General features: G+C 41.2%; 1 protein-coding gene across 1 annotated transcript; it reads right to left on the bottom strand.

Annotated features, from left to right (window-relative positions):
- Nucleotides 1–229: 229 nt before the first annotated feature.
- Nucleotides 230–16,249, bottom strand: LOC115160594 (7-methylguanosine phosphate-specific 5'-nucleotidase). Its single transcript, XM_029710788.1, has 10 exons — nucleotides 16,076–16,249; nucleotides 14,743–14,817; nucleotides 12,939–13,037; nucleotides 8,419–8,488; nucleotides 8,130–8,176; nucleotides 7,908–7,993; nucleotides 7,631–7,720; nucleotides 2,764–2,926; nucleotides 2,034–2,234; nucleotides 230–1,560 (listed from the first exon to the last, which is right to left on the bottom strand). The coding sequence occupies exons 1-10, from the start codon at nucleotides 16,076–16,078 to the stop codon at nucleotides 1,444–1,446; spliced, it is 951 nt and encodes a 316-aa protein (XP_029566648.1). The 5' UTR covers nucleotides 16,079–16,249; the 3' UTR covers nucleotides 230–1,443.
- Nucleotides 16,250–16,620: the final 371 nt, after the last annotated feature.

Raw genomic sequence — 16,620 nt, 5'->3', positions numbered from 1 at the left:
TAAACCTCTTTTTTTTTTTTTTGCAGGATGTGATAATAACCATTTGTCAGAGACTAATCAAATGTTACAAACTGCACTTTGAGATTTCAGCTGATATACGAAGGGCTATGTATAAATAAATTTGATTTGATTTTGATTTGCATGCAGGGATACCTTTGAAAATGTCCGCTAGGTGGCAGTATTGGAAAGTATTTCAAATGTGGATTGAAAAACAGAAAACCACAAAATAACACATTTGTTTTGTTCACAACTGTCTTCACCCTTCATTGGGTCTTGAGATAGTACGTTGATAATGCAAAAGACAAGTGTTCTCAACGACATACCTGGTTAAATACAGGCAAAACATACAATTGAAATGTGAATCATAGTTCAAAATCAATATTGTTTTAGGATGCCGGGAAATCTCAGCTTATATAGACATCCAGTTTAAAAGTATCTACCTACAAGGAAACCAATACCTCTGTGTAAAATAGTGGTTAAAGGGACATTTCTCCCAAATGTCATAATTTGCATGAACTATCCCTTTAATTGTCAAGGAAAGCTTTTCTAGCAGCATAAGCATTTGCCACTGACAATGTTCTACTGAACTCCCACAGAGTGACTCGTGAGGTAACCATTTCATCTGTTACAGTACTCGTTCAACCAAATAAATACTACATTTGGTCAAATATGCATAGGGCAGAATCCACACATGACAATCACAAATTAAAGAATGGGTATTGATATACACAAATAAATACATTTAGATTAAGACTAGTCTCATACACACACACTATCAATGATCAACTCTTTCACACATGTTAATACTTACTGGGCGATACAGCAGCTTATACAGTGGATGCTCGTTACACAGCCCTGTGCCTTGGAAAATAAAATGAATAACGTCATAACATTCTCCCATAACCGTGCTTAGTCGGTTAGGCACCTTTTTTAAAGGCAATGTTTGCGAAGACCGCGTTCACGGTAAACGACGCATATGTCGGCTCAATCGGAAATTACCTTTAAAAGGCGCATAGCCGACAAAGGGCGATCAGAATACTGGCCTTTAAGTTAAAGTTACAAAATCAACCACTTCCCCAAATGGAAGTAGCTGCTCGTCCTTAGAGTAGAGACACCATAGAAACATACAGTAAATAGGTACAAACACTAGGTTAACAGAATCAAGGGGCTTCAGTGGATGGGATTTGCAGCACCAACCCCACACATGAAACAAGGTGGTTTCATTTCAAATAATGTCACTGAGGTGTTGAATTGGTTTGAAGGTGCCTGAGGATTATTGTGGCGCTATAATAATTGTGGTCCATGCAGCTCTGTAAAGGTCAACAAAGGGTCAACTTCCTCTCTTTGTGATGGCGGTTGATTCCTGACGCCTGTGCAAACAGGAAGTAACCTGACCCTAGGTTAAAACTTTTGGCCCGTGATTTGTTGCGTCCTCGCGGCGGTTCACTTGGCCGGCGCAGTGGTGATGTAGTTGAGGATGGCGTTGGGGACGTCCATGGTTTCATCCTTGACCAGGACGATGTCGTATGAGTTGACGTATGACTCTTTCCTCTCCTCCACCTGACCAAACGGAACAGTCAGTACATTTTTACATTATAGTCTTATCCAGAGTGACTTACAGGAGCAATTAGGGTTAAGTGCCTTGCTCAAGGGCACAGACAGATTTTGTTTCACCTAGACGGCTCGGGAATTCGAACCGGTGACCTTTCGTTTACTGGCCCAACGCTCTTCACCGCTAGGCTACCTGCCGCCCTAGTATCCAGCTAACACAGTGCTTCAACACATTACATACACGGTTAGGAATACAGGTGAGCAGCACTAACAGATTGAAGGAATATTTCATGAAGTTTAGTACAAGTAAGTGTACTTCTGGCTTTTAAGTGGGTGTGTGGGAAATGTACAACATTTATCGGAAGTCAACGGTATGTCCTTTCAAAGTTCCTATACAAAACAGACTTCCTTTTAAATCCTCACCACTTCCAGGTTTGCAAAAAGGCAACATAAAGACAAATACAGCACCCCTCAACACCCACCTGGTCATTGAGGAAGCCTATGGTGAGGGCGTGCTGAGTGTGGGCCACCCCATCGGCCATGGTGAGGTCTCCCAGAGAGTCCCCTAGCAGTAGCACGTTGGGCCGTTCCTGGAGCTCCCTGAAGTGTGCCGCGTGGAGCAGAGCGCCCTCTCGCTTGTTGAATGTGTGGATCAACTGGCCTTTGAACGCCCGCAGTACACCCTGCAGGAAAACATGGGGCGCACTAGCGGTCAACGGATTGCTGAGATTGGGGGGGAAAAACGTGAGACGTTTTGGTAATTTGGGCATAATGTGTACTTGCATTGGTTTAAGGCCAAAAATGCTATAAGTTGGTGAAAGCGATTAGGTAAACAAAACCAAAGTGTGGATCTCCTTGTCCATAGACTGCTTTCAGGACACCAATATGTAATTTTGTAATGTGGGTGAACTATCACTTTAGCAGTTCCATAGGCATTAGGCCAGCGTTTCCCAAACTCGGTCCCGGGGACCCCAAGGTGTGCACATTTTGGTTTTTGCCCTCGCACTACACAGCTAATTCAAATAATCAAAGCTTGATGAGTTCGTTATTGAATCAGCTCTGTAGTGCGAGGGCAAAATCCAAAACTTGCCCACCCTTGGGAAGTTTGGGAAACGCTGCATTAGGCACACATCATACTACACATAATTAGACTCGATGCTAGACTGGTTTGAAAATGTCAAAATGAACCAAACGGTAAAGAAAGAAATGTACACTCTGGTCAAAGTCCATGTAGTTGGAGATGACGTGGACGTTGGGGTGGAAGACGTGGTTCTGTCTGATCACTTCCTCCAGGATGTCCCCCAAGCCAGCCGAGAAGATCAACAGAGGAACCTGCTGCTCCTGCAGCTGGTCGAAGAACACCTTGTAGCCCTCCCTACAGAGACAGGGAGGGGGAAATATCATCATTGCTAATTCTTCTCTTCATCAGTATCCCATTATCTTCCTGCCTTCCTTACCCCCCACCACTGATGTAACCGATAAGGATAAAGACAATCCGTTTCCACCAGCATTTCTAGTAGCACTAAAAATGCTAACACGAGGATGTTGGATCCAGCTAAATAACCAGCTAATTGACTTAAAACAATCAACACCTCCCCTAGGTAAATGGAATATAAGGTTAGAGAGCCACTGAACACGCCGATTTGCATGTGTGTTTTTCTGTTGCTCATTAGAAAAACTAGATTTCAGTCTTGTAGGTGTCTTTCCTGACCGATTCCGTGTTTATTGCCTTACCTCCTTTATCCTACCTCATTTGCACACACTGTATATAGACTTTTTCTATTGTATTATTGACTGTATGTTGTTGTTTGTGTCGCACTTTATCTTGGCCAGGTCGCAATTGTAAATGAGAACTTGTTCTCAACTAGCCTACCTGGTTAAATAAAGGTGAAATATATATATTTTTTAAAATAAAGTAATTCTATCATCTCGTCAATAGGAGTAATCAGCTCAGTAATTTTTTGTAACAATGAATTGCCTTACTTGAAGGTACCTATAAAAATTTGCGGGGGATATAATGAATTCCTCCTGTATTTCTTGAAATTATTTCAAAATTGAGCCTTTGAATAGTTGAAAGACTCTACAAAGCCCTCTTCCTATTCCCTAAATCCTTGGGACATAGTAACAGGAAGAAAGGCTGGGTTGTGGAATATAGGCGTATCTAGAAATGTCATTACTCAGTTTATATTGGCATTGAACCTCCCATGTCTTCGATGTAAGAGTAATAATTGGGTTTTGTTTAATCCTGTCAATAGAGTCTGCTATAAAGGGAAGACATATCACAATATTGACTCTCATTTCAAGCCATGACAAATCCTTTTGGTTGTTGAATACATGATGCTGTGTGATTAAGTTGCGCCGCCCAGTAATATGATTTAAGGTTAGGGAGGCCAAGCCCACCCAATTCTTTGAACTGCTGTCGTTTTTTATAACTAATACGAGCCTTCTTATTCTACCATAAAAATGTGCCTATTGCTGCATTTAGGCGAGTAAAGGTTTTAACAGGAAGTATTGAAAACAGATAAAGCGTTCTTGGTAAGACATTCATTTTCACTGAAATAACCCGACCTGCTGGAGATATAGGGAGGGGCATCCAACGGTCTTGATCTTCAGTGATTTTACTAGTCACACGGGGGTAGTTCAAAGCATATAGTTTCCCATAGTCTGACGTGATATTAACACAAGTAACGCATGCTTGTCTTTGGTACTTGAGGGTGCATCACCGAATGTCACCATAGCAATAGTTCTACCAACGTTCATTTTATAGCCTGATGTAGCACTATTATTCACCTATTCATTTGAATATATTTGGAATCGTCGTCTCAGCCTCTTATGTACAGGATGACATTGTCTGCATATAGAGATATCTTGTGTTCGTTTGGCCCCACCTGCAAACCATGAATGTTTATGGCACTTCGAATAGCTTCTGCCAGAGGTTCTATACTAAGGGCAAATAACAGTGGCGAGAGACAATCTCCTTGACGATTTGCTCATTGTAGTTCTAACAGATGATTTTGGACTTGAATATATCAACTCTATCCATTTAAAAAAAAAAAAACACTCCCCATAACCAAACTTCTTTAACGTTGCTAAAAGAAAGACCGAGTCAACGTGGTGAAATGCCTTTTCTGCATCTCGAGATAGTATAACTGTTTGAGTTGGGTTTTTAGAGTAATTGATAATATTCAGAAGTCGTCCTATATTCGACGTTGAGCGACGTCCTTTAATGAACCCGGTTTGATCTGGATTGATTAATTGTGTTACTACCTCCAACTATTTTTGTTAAAATCTTAGTAAGGATTTTAGAGTCACATTTTAGTAAATGTACTGGTCTATTTATTTATTTATTTTTTATTTATTTTACCGTTATTTTACCAGGTAAGTTGACTGAGAACACATTCTCATTTACAGCAACGACCTGGGGAATAGTTTCAGGGGAGAGGAGGGGGATGAATGAGCCAATTGTAAGCTGGGGATGATTAGACAGCCGTGATGGTATGAGTGCCAGATTGGGAATTTAGCCAGGACACCGGGGTTAACACCCCTACTCTTACGATAAGTGCAATGGGATCTTTAATGACCTCAGAGAGTCAGGACACCCGTTTAACGTCCCATCCGAAAGACGGCACCCTACACCCTATGGGAACCACAGTCTAGTGGGTCCTTACCTCGCTTCTTTAATAGGGTGACTGTTGCTTCTATTTGTTGCTTTTTAATGGCAGTCGCTCTTTAAACTTCAAAATTGTGAACTATCGCTTTTAATACTGAGCATAGTGTGGGTGTGTTGGGAGTACGGTGAAGTTGCCCCTTGACGCTGACATTGGGTCAGCATTTCCCCAACTTATGTTTAAGGTTCGGATTGGGGGAGAGGAAGCTGATCCCTGTACCTAGGGGAGACTTCTGCCTGTTACCAACCCTTAGTCAATCTTTTGGAAGAAAATGTGTTTGACCAGATACTATGGCATTTCACAGTAAACAAATGAACAACAGATTTTCAGCAAGCTTATAGGGAGGGCATTCAACATGTACGGGCACTTACACAAATGACTGATGATTGGCTGAGAGAAATTGATAAAAAGGATTGTGGAAGCTGTTTTGTTTGACTTCAGTGCAGCTTTTGACATTATCAATTATAATCTGCTGCTGGAAAAACATGTGTTGTGGATCAACAGTTACCCGTCTAACAGAACACAGAGGGTGTTCTTTAATGGAAACCTCTCCAACATGAGTCAAGCATTCCCCAGGGCAGCTGGCTAGGCCCCTTACTTTTTTCAATCTTCACTAATGACCTGTCACTAGCTCTGAGTAAAGCCTGTGTGTCTATGTACGCTGACGAGTCAACACTATACACGTCAGCTACCACAGAAAGTGAAATCACTGCAACACACAGAGCTACAGTCAGTTTCAGAATGGGTGGCAAGACATAAGTTAGTCCTAAATATTAAAAAAATAAAAGTATTGTATTTGGGATAAATCATTCACTAAACCTCAACTACATCTTGTAATGACAAATGTGGAAATTGAGCAAGTTGGGGAGACTAAACTTCTTGGTGTAACCCTGAATTGTAAACGGTCATGGTCAAAACACATTGATGCAACAGTAGCTAAGATGGAGTGAGGTATGTCCATAATAAAGCGCTACTCTGCCTTCTTAACAACACTATCAACAAGGCAGGTCCTACATACCCTAGTTTTGTCGCATCTGGACTACTGTCCAGTCGTGTGGTCTGGTGCCACAAAGAGGGATTCAGGAAAATTACACTGACCAAAAATATAAACGCAACAATTTAAAAGATTTTGCTGAGTTACAGTTCATGTAAGGAAATCAGTCAATTGAAATATGTAAAGTCCTAATCTATAGATTTCACATGACTGGGCAAAGGCCCACCCACTGGGGAGCCAGGCCCAGCCAATCAGAATGAGTTTTTCCCCACTAAAGGGCTTTATTACAGACAGAAATACTCCGCAGCAATCCCCCTCCCTCCCCTGACAATCCCGCAGGGGAAGAATGTGAAGGTCCCGGGCTGGTGGTCTGCAGTTGAGGCCAGTTGGACGTACTGCCAAATTCTCTAAAACGACGTTGGAGGTGGCTTATGGTAGAGAAATTAACGTTAAATTCACGTTAAACGTTAAACTTGGAGACATCTGTGACATTGTGTTGTGTGCCAAAATGACATATTTTACAGTAGCCTTTTATTGTCTCCAGCACAAGGTTCACCTGTGTAATGATCATGCTATTTAATCAGTTTCTTGATATCCCATACCTGTCAAGTGGATGGATTATTTTGGCAAAGGAGAAATGCTCAATAACAGGGATTTAAACAAATTTGTACACCAAATTTGAGAGAAATAAGCTTTTTTTATGTATGGAACATTTCTGGGATCTTTTATTTCAGATCATGAAACATGGGACCAGCACTTTCCAGCATTTTGCGTTTATATTTTTGTTCAGTGTACAATTGTTCCAGAACAGGGCAGCACAGCTGGCCCTTAAATGTACAGAGATCTAACATGAATAATATGCATGTCAATCTCTCCTGGCTCAAAGTGGAGGAGAGATTGACTTCATCACTACTTGTATTTGTGAGAGGTATTGACATGTTGAATGCACCGAGCTGTCTGTTTAAACTGCTAGCACACAGCTCGGACACCCATGCATACCCCACAAGACATGCCACCAGTGGTCTCGTCAAAGTCCCCAAGTCCAGAACAAACTACGGGAGTCGCACAGTACCACATAGAGCCATGACTACATGGAACCCTATTCCACATCAAGTAACTTATGCAAGCAGTAAAATTAGATACCATTTTTATTTTATTTTAAAGATAAAAATACACCTTATGGAACAGCGGGGACTTTGGAGACACACACATATCATAACATATGCACTATACACAGACACACATGGATTTTGTGTTGTAAATATGTGGTAGTAGAGTAGTGGCCTGAGGGCACACATTTAATGCGTTGTGAAATCTGTTGTAATGTTTATAAAATTGTATAACTGCCTTGGCAGCAGCTAATGGGGACCCATAAATACTTCACCCTGGAGTGTTCAGAGTCCTACAGTGATCTGACCTGAGCATGGCACTGGACTGCTTCACTGCCTGAGCCAGCAGGTCCCTCCTGATCTTCTGTTGGATCAGCAGCTCATGGACACTGGTCCACCTGCAATGAAAAACCCAGGACACTGAGTTAGTGTTCCACTTAAATGACCACTTAGCGACCTAACATACACATAGAAAATGGAAATTAGATTTAAACAGTACAGTAGAATGGCATGAAACCAGAAAGAGAGGCTGAATATGTTTAGGTGTAGTGTGAGGTGGATACTGCCAGTCTGCCAGCCACTCACCACTCCACCATGTGAGGAAGCTTCTCCTCAACGGTGCGAGTTGCGTCGATCTCAATGGGGTAGTAGGTATTCAACAACTCCCTAATCTACATGGAAGGGAAAAGCGTGCGAGACACAACAAAATATCTCAATAGAGAATTGACTTTTTCCTACTGTCTCATTAAAGGAACACAGTACATTAACTTTCTCTGAGTCCTCTTCTGGTTTTGTGATTGTACTCACCATTTTCTTACAGGCGTCATTGATGAGCAAGTCGTTATCCAGGATATCTTAAACGGCGGGAAAGAAAATGGTAAGGGACAATATCTAATTGCACTTCAAAATAACTACTTTTGTAATCGCTTGGTATAATGATCCAAGGTAGTGTTCATTACGGCACGCAATAGAAAACGTTTTGTAAGGAAAAATGAAAATGGGTTTCTTATTGGACAAATCTAGGACCCTCGGTTTTCTTCCCTTGGTGCCTAATGAACATGACCCAAGTCTTGGTGATGGGGACCTGTGTACTCACTGTGAGTGGTGGGGCACCTCTTCCCGTTGTGGGCAAATCTGCTGAGGGTCATGTCAAAGTCCGAGATCACCTGTAGATACCAGGCATTGCTAAGAAGGAAGTCCTTTCCACTCATACACATTCACTGAATTATTATTATTATAGATTAGCTTTAATATTGCAGATGGATTGTGGGTTCTATCGATTGAATTGTTTGCATAAAAGAAAAACAAGGGGGATTATAAATTATTTATACCCCCCTAACCCTCCCTCCCGATTGGAGTAAACTAACGGACAACCATACTTCTACTGCTACTTTCACATGTAAGGTACATGTAGTTAAATAATTATGCATATATTCTGAACTTCCTTTATCTGCAAGTGCTGGATTTCCATCCACAGCAGCCAATCCACTATTCATTCTTCACTCCAACCTTCCGATGACCAGATTAACCCAGCTTTCCCAGTATAATGCCATTTTGCCATTTCCTTTTGCAATACATCCCTCCATTTTACTTTGTGTACCAATGTTGTCCTAAAAATATATACACTGCTCAAAAAAATAAAGGGAACACTTAAACAACACAATGTAACTCCAAGTCAATCACACGTCTGTGAAATCAAACTGTCCACTTAGGAAGCAACACTGATTGACAATACATTTCACATGCTGTTGTGCAAATGGAATAGACAACAGGTGGAAATTATAGGCAATTAGCAAGACACCCCCAATAAAGGAGTGGTTCGGCAGGTGGTGACCACAGACCACTTCTCAGTTCTTATGCTTCCTGGCTGATGTTTTGGTCACTTTTGAATGCTGGCGGTGCTTTTACTCTAGTGGTAGCATGAGACAGAGTCTACAACCCACACAAGTGGCTCAGGTAGTGCAGCTCATCCAGGATGGCACATCAATGCGAGCTGTGGCAAGAAGGTTTGCTGTGTCTGTCAGCGTAGTGTCCAGAGCATGGAGGCGCTACCAGGAGACAGGCCAGTACATCAGGAGACGTGGAGGAGGCCGTAGGAGGGCAACAACCCAGCAGCAGGACCGCTACCTCCGCCTTTGTGCAAGGAGGAACAGGAGGAGCACTGCCAGAGCCCTGCAAAACGACCTCCAGCAGGCCACAAATGTGCATGTGTCTGCTCAAACGGTCAGAAACAGACTCCATGAGGGTGGTGAGGGCCCAACGTCCACAGGTGGGGGTTGTGCTTACAGCCCAACACCGTGCAGGACGTTTGGCATTTGCCAGAGAACACCAAGATTGGCAAATTCGCCACTGGCGCCCTGTGCTCTTCACAGATGAAAGCAGGTTCACACTGAGCACATGTGACAGACGTGACAGAGTCTGGAGATGCCGTGGAGAACGTTCTGCTGCCTGCAACATCCTCCAGCATGACCGGTTTGGCGGTGGGTCAGTCATGGTGTGGGGTGGCATTTCTTTGGGGGGCCGCACAGCCAGAGGTAGCCTGACGGCCATTAGGTACCGAGATGAGATCCTCAGACCCCTTGTGAGACCATATGCTGGTGCGGTTGGCCCTGGGTTCCTCCTAATGCAAGACAATGCTAGACCTCATGTGGCTGGAGTGTGTCAGCAGTTCCTGCAAGAGGAAGGCATTGATGCTATGGACTGGCCCGCCCGTTCCCCAGACCTGAATCCAATTGAGCACATCTGGGACATCATGTCTCGCTCCATCCACCAACGCCACGTTGCACCACAGACTGTCCAGGAGTTGGCGGATGCTTTAGTCCAGGTCTGGGAGGAGATCCCTCAGGAGACCATCCGCCACCTCATCAGGAACATGCCCAGGCGTTGTAGGGAGGTCATACAGGCACGTGGAGGCCACACACACTACTGAGCCTCATTTTGACTTGTTTTAAGGACATTATATCAAAGTTGGATCAGCCTGTAGTGTGGTTTTCCACTTTAATTTTGAGTGTGACTCCAAATCCAGACCTCCATGGGTTGATAAATTGGATTTCCATTGATTATTTTTGTGTGATTTTGTTGTCAGCACATTGAACTATGTAAAGAAAAAAGTATTTAATAAGATTATTTCATTCATTCAGATCTAGGATGTGTTATTTTAGTGTTCCCTTTATTTTTTTGAGCAGTATACTTTACCCAAGAGTATAATGATATTTCCCACTGACTGATCGTAGTTTTTCAGATCCCCTATCAATACAGTTTTGCAGGTCCATCAGAACTCTATTATGACAGAACAACCATTCCTGGACCTGACTCCTTAAGCGAGCCATCGAAGGACAGTACCAGAGAAAATGTTCTATTGATTATGTTTCCTTGTGGCAGAGTCTACACTACGCTGACTGTTAAAATGCCCCAGATATTGAACATTGTTTTTGTAGCAAGTATTTTACATAACAGCTTAAACTGAAACTGATTGATTGATGTGTCAATTGTTGTTTTATATATCAGTTCAGAAACCCGATGCCATGGTATTGGGACATCAAAGACCTGTTCCTAACTGACTTGAACGTTATACGGTATTGCCGTCAAACCGTTCGACTTTAAGTGGAACTGGTACATTTGATTCATACTAATCATTTTAAGCCATTTATGATTTTTAACAGGTGGCAGACAGGCTAATTATTTAGTTTCTTCTTTAAGTTATGGTCTCTTCCAATTTTGTGTCAGAGCTGCAATGAGTTAGTTATATTTTTGTATTGAGCATACACCTCCATACACTGTTGTTAGTTGCTTGTGTGACATCATTTTACCATTCTTGTTTAAAATATCCTTCATTAATGGGGTGGCAGGTAGCCTAGTGGTTAGAGCGTTGGGCCAGTAACCGAAAGGCTGCTAGATCAAATCCCTGAGCTGACAAGGTACAAATCTGTCATTCTGCCCCTGAACAAGGCAGTTAACCCACTGTTCCTAGGCCGTCATTGTAAATACGAATTTGTTCTTAACTGACTTGCCTAGTTAAAATAAAAAGAAATATCCTTCTTGTACATTTTTTCACTTTTTTTTCTTCTGTCAGTACATTGGAGTTTAGCCACATAATTTGCTGTAATATTAGATCTGCCATTGTCAATCCACCGTTTTAATGTGTAAAAGGCTCTTAAACATAGGATCGACCCGTTTGGATTTAGATAAAGCCTCCACTGTACCAACATTTTAAGAGAGAGGTTTAATACCTTATTATTTAATAGTTTAAACCCTCCAAACTAATGTTCGTTATATAAATATGCTTGTTTAACTTTATCTGGTTTGCCATTCCAAATAAAGTGGGGGGGAAAATTCCCACATGATTTGAAAAACGATTATTCAGGAGTCGGTAGAGACATTAACAAATATGTAAAGTGCGATATCACTAGTGAATTCAACAGGGTAATGTTTCCCTGTCCATAGTTTCAAGATGATCTATTTAGCTAAGTTTTCTATCAAAGTTAAGGATTGCAAGGTCGCTCAACTTTTCTGGGATATGTACACCAAGCACATCGACTTCACCCTTTAAAATCGGGAGACAACATGGCAATTTAAAGTCTCTTTTAGAGACCCAATCCATTAAACTCTCTGTTTATCATATATGCATAGTCACTTTAACCATACCTACATGTACATACTACCTCAATTAGCCTGACTAACCGGTGCCTGTATATAGCCTCGCTACTGATATAGCCTCGCTAATGTACATAGCCACTCTACTGTTATTTTTCACTGTTGTTTTTATTTCTTTACTTATCTATCGTTCACCTAATACCTATTTTTTTTACTTAAAAATTGCACTGTTGGTTATAGCCTGTAAGTAAGCATTTCACTGTAAGGTCTATCTGTTGTATTCGGCGCATGTGACAAAAACTTTGATTTATTATCTCTCCCGTTGCCTAGTCACTTTATCCCTACCTACATATCTACCTCAATGACCTCATACCCGTGCACATGGACTTGGTACTGGTACCCCGTGTATATATCCAAGTTATCGCTACTCATTGTGTATTTATTCATTGTGTTATTAATTTTACTATTTCTTTTTTTCTCTCTGCATTGTTGGGAAGGGCCCGTAAGTAACCATTTCACTGTTAGTCTACACCTGTTGTATACAAAGCACGTGACAACACTTTTTTTATTTGAACAGTTGTTCCATCCCCGAGCCCAGCTCAAAGACTCGACTTGCTATGTAAATGCGTATACCGTTGTAGCTGTTTGCGAGGCGCGCCAAAATTGAGCAGGGACGGAAAGACTTGATAAGCCAATGTCTAATCCTGGTTGATGGAGCTCGGTTACCCCCCTTTCCCCACAACACACACACGCTGATCCACCGTGGAGACCCTTCTTCCCCGGCACCTCTGTGCAGTCAGACCATTATGATTATGCTGTGCCGTCAGGGCCACAGTATTCTGCCCCCTGTTATTGTGTGAGTGCGACCCCTCCCCTATCGTCACGGATGGTACTCAGAAGTGTTTGCTAAATTTCTACTCATACACATAAACACTCTTGTGGGGTGCTATTGCAGTGTGCTTTTTTTTGGCTAGGTCTAAGTGACCTTTGACCCTGTATACAGTACTTCTGGCCAGTGGTTACCTGGAGGGCATCTGGCCCGGCTCGTTGCATGGCCTGTATGGTGTCCTCCACTCTGCTGCGGTCCCTCATCAGCACAGAGGCCTTGGCCAGCTCTGGGATCTGGAGAACAACAAGAAGACAGGCGTTGGATACCTGTACCAGTGGGGACCATTCCACGTGGGGGTTGAGGAAGGAAGGGTCAAGGGACGGAGGGGTGGGGGGACTAGAGTCAGTAGATTATACTACAAGGCTCTACACCGCTAAGTCGTGAATAAAGTCATGCATTTACTACAGTACCAAAACATTCCTATAATGGAGCTTAAAACAAAGCGGCCGGAAGTAAATCAAAAGGGCAAATCAACACTATTCAATTGGAATGAATGGATTAGTGAAATGTGTTCAGTATGGACAATAAGATGAATGTGGCTCTATAAAATCGCAAACAAATTGTACGAGGCTATTTCTGAATTAAAAAGCCTGTATTTGAACCTCCCGAAATCTCACACACATATCTTTAGTAGAGTCTGAATCCAAAATAATAATACAAATCCCACACGTGCTATTGTTGCTATCAAACTGTAGGGGGCGCAAAAGGACAAATGTAGAAATTGGGGACAACGCTAACCCACATAGGGCTACTTGAATACACTGTGGTTCGTTTTCAGATACTTCTCCCGCCACCATGTTAACATGTTATCATGCTGAGCTAATTGCTTTAATTTACTAGTCAACTACGGAGCCTGCGTTTCTCAAAATGTAGCCGATGTCTTCCAAGTTAGTAATACTAGACTACACACGAAGACATTTTTACCATTACAAAGCTACTACACAGCCTAGGTTGACTTAACATAAAGAGCAAAATAGGAGAGTAGGATACAATTCTTCCAAATCCACACAGTTTGCAGTTATTAACTTATTATAGACCCGGTATCCCAAAAGCATCGAAAGGCTAAGTTCATCATTTGAACCTTCATAGGAGCATTGTTAAATCTCCAAACTGTTTCCCAAAACCATTGTTATTAACGTTGCACTTGTAATCTAAAGCCTGCCTCAGACCACTCGTAGAATAGCTAAATCCATTTTTCGACGCTTTTTTTGCCCTCCCGTGTCACTTTATACACAGAAAATCTCCGTGACCGCCGACAACTTCAGAACGAAGTTGACTACAAATACAAAGTTGCCAATGTCTTTGCAGTTGATACAAACAACTATATTACGTATTAAAATTAAAACCGAGATGACTGCAATAAAATCAAAATATGGTAGGCTATCGGCCTATTTCAATCATATTTCATGTTCAATAAATGTAGTTTTATTTAGCTACTTGTAGGCTACTGTCTGTAATCGCAATATATTTAATGATGTGTAGCCTAACATGTGCGCAATGATGTGCCAAATCGGTGATTTAGTAAATGTTTATAGCGTAAGCATTAGAATAAGCCACCTCAATATTTGCAGATGGGGTAATATCTCTCTAGCAGCTGATACGTCGTCAGTATTGTGAAATAATTCAAATATTAAGGCCTGATTTGAATTGAGGAAGCTGATCCAAGAGCAGCACTGCCTTTCTTTCGATCCTATCAGTATCGACACATGCTCCAACGACATGCGTTTCCCAAATCACCAAATACAGTGCATTCTAATAGGCTACAAATAGTGTGGAATTCGAACAGTTTGGATGCATATTGTAAATTCAAAGGAGAGACTGTCAGACAAAATGCATGCAGTTACTGATTAGCAGAGATGGATTTGGATGAATTAATTGTACTAGGCATGGGTAAAAGAGGAGAGCAGTAGACAACAATAGAACAGAGAGCTGTCTGACCTCAGACTTTGTCAGCTGGTGCCAGATTGCTAGGGCAGTCCGTACTGGTAAATATATCCAGGGGATGTGGTATATCTGAGCCAAGAACCAGGGAGAGAGGTATTAGCTAATTAATGGGACTCATGGAACAGGAGACATCATCATCCAGTCACTGATGTCTCATGGCAGAGCGGAAAAAACACAACGCTTAGCTTATCCAATTTATATTAAAAGGGCATTTCCGGCACTTTTCAACCTCATTCATCAGCTCCAGAACCAAACCAGTGTCTACACATGTGAAAACAATGCGTTTCTATGATCTGTGGTTAAAAAGATAAGGTAAAAAAATGTTATCCTCTGTGATATCAAAGGGTAGGATTAAAAGTAAAAAAAACTGATTTTTCCAAACCTGCAACGGGTTTCTATCCCAAGGGAGGGTATTCTCTTGCTCCGCACGTCTCCGCGAATCTCATAGTTTGAAAATCAGTTTTAAAAGTTAACTTTTGTTGTAGACTAACAGTGAAATGCTTAACTTTTTAAAGGTGATTTTTACATTTTTTTTACTTTATATATCTTTCTACAAAACGTAGAAATGTGCCGTTTTCACATATGTTGCTACTGACAATGTATTTTTATTTTATTTCACCTTTATTTAACCAGGTAGGCAAGTTGAGAACAAGTTCTCATTTACAATTGCGACCTGGCCAAGATAAAGCAAAGCAGTTCGACAACATACAAAAACACAGAGTTACACATGGAGTAAAACAACATACAAATGTTCTGGAGATAATGAAAATGAGGTTGAAACGTGGTGGAGTTACCGTTTAACAGTCATTCTACTCAAGATACCCCGAGTAGGACGACTGTACTCTGTGCCCCAATACAAAACAAACACTTGCCAATATTAATTGAGATAATGTCAATTACTTTTGTCAGTAATAATTAACATGACTACAGGCATGTACATAGCTAGCTAGATGTAATAACTAGCTATGTGTGTTCTCTGTAGTTTGAGAACATTTTAATAACTTCAATATGTTTGCAATAAATGATATTTCCCTCACTTTTTAACATCCTTCCTTGGTAAATATGGCATTATTACGTTGTGCTCATCATTCCAATTCAAAACAATATGGTAAACAACCGTAGCTAACCTAGCAAAGTGTGTGGTTACCTTGCACTGCTATCCAAAATAACGCAAACCAACGAGATGTTTCTCTCGGTAAGCCATTAGAACTCTAGTCTCCCTTGTTTTTTTGTTGTGCAATCTTGCCAGCAGTGCATAGGAATAACCAATGGCAATGCTATCTAACGTTAGCTACGTTAGATATTTAACAGGCCAAGAGACACTTACCATTTTCAGACGCTAGCTAGCTAACTAGACAAACTGGTGTGCAGTGAGCAATAAACATACGTATTTGCAATACATCAATGAAAGGTTGGTCTGAGTAAATGTAGCTACAACTAATCTGAAAAATAATACTGCTAGCTTGCCAGCTAGATTTGTTTACATGTCAAAATCGTGTTGCACCTGCAGTCCTCCCTCTGAAACAGACTAACGTAAACAGTGGTTCCCATACGTTGATACATTTGTTTTTAAATAGCTAGATATTGGCGGTTGTTGATCAAATGGATGTCACCTGAAAACTGAATCAAATTCCAGAATAATTCAGAATATACCCCAAAATGTCATCTGTTTGGACATATTTTATTTTTAAATATAGCATGTCAGTTTTAAGTTCACAATAATTACCATTTAAAACATTTTATTGTACATTTTATATTTTGGGGCTCTTAACTTTTTTTTCTTTTTTTAATATTTCATTATTGGATCATGTTACCATGGTAAATTGATTGCTTTGTATCAACAGAGAAGTGGAAGAAATGCCATTGTGGTGT

Source organism: Salmo trutta, chromosome 2 (assembly GCF_901001165.1).
Source record: "Salmo trutta chromosome 2, fSalTru1.1, whole genome shotgun sequence".
Taxonomy (NCBI): Eukaryota; Metazoa; Chordata; class Actinopteri; order Salmoniformes; family Salmonidae; genus Salmo; species Salmo trutta.
The sequence above is the reverse complement of the archived record's forward strand: the minus strand, read 5'-3'. Positions and strand labels throughout refer to the sequence as shown.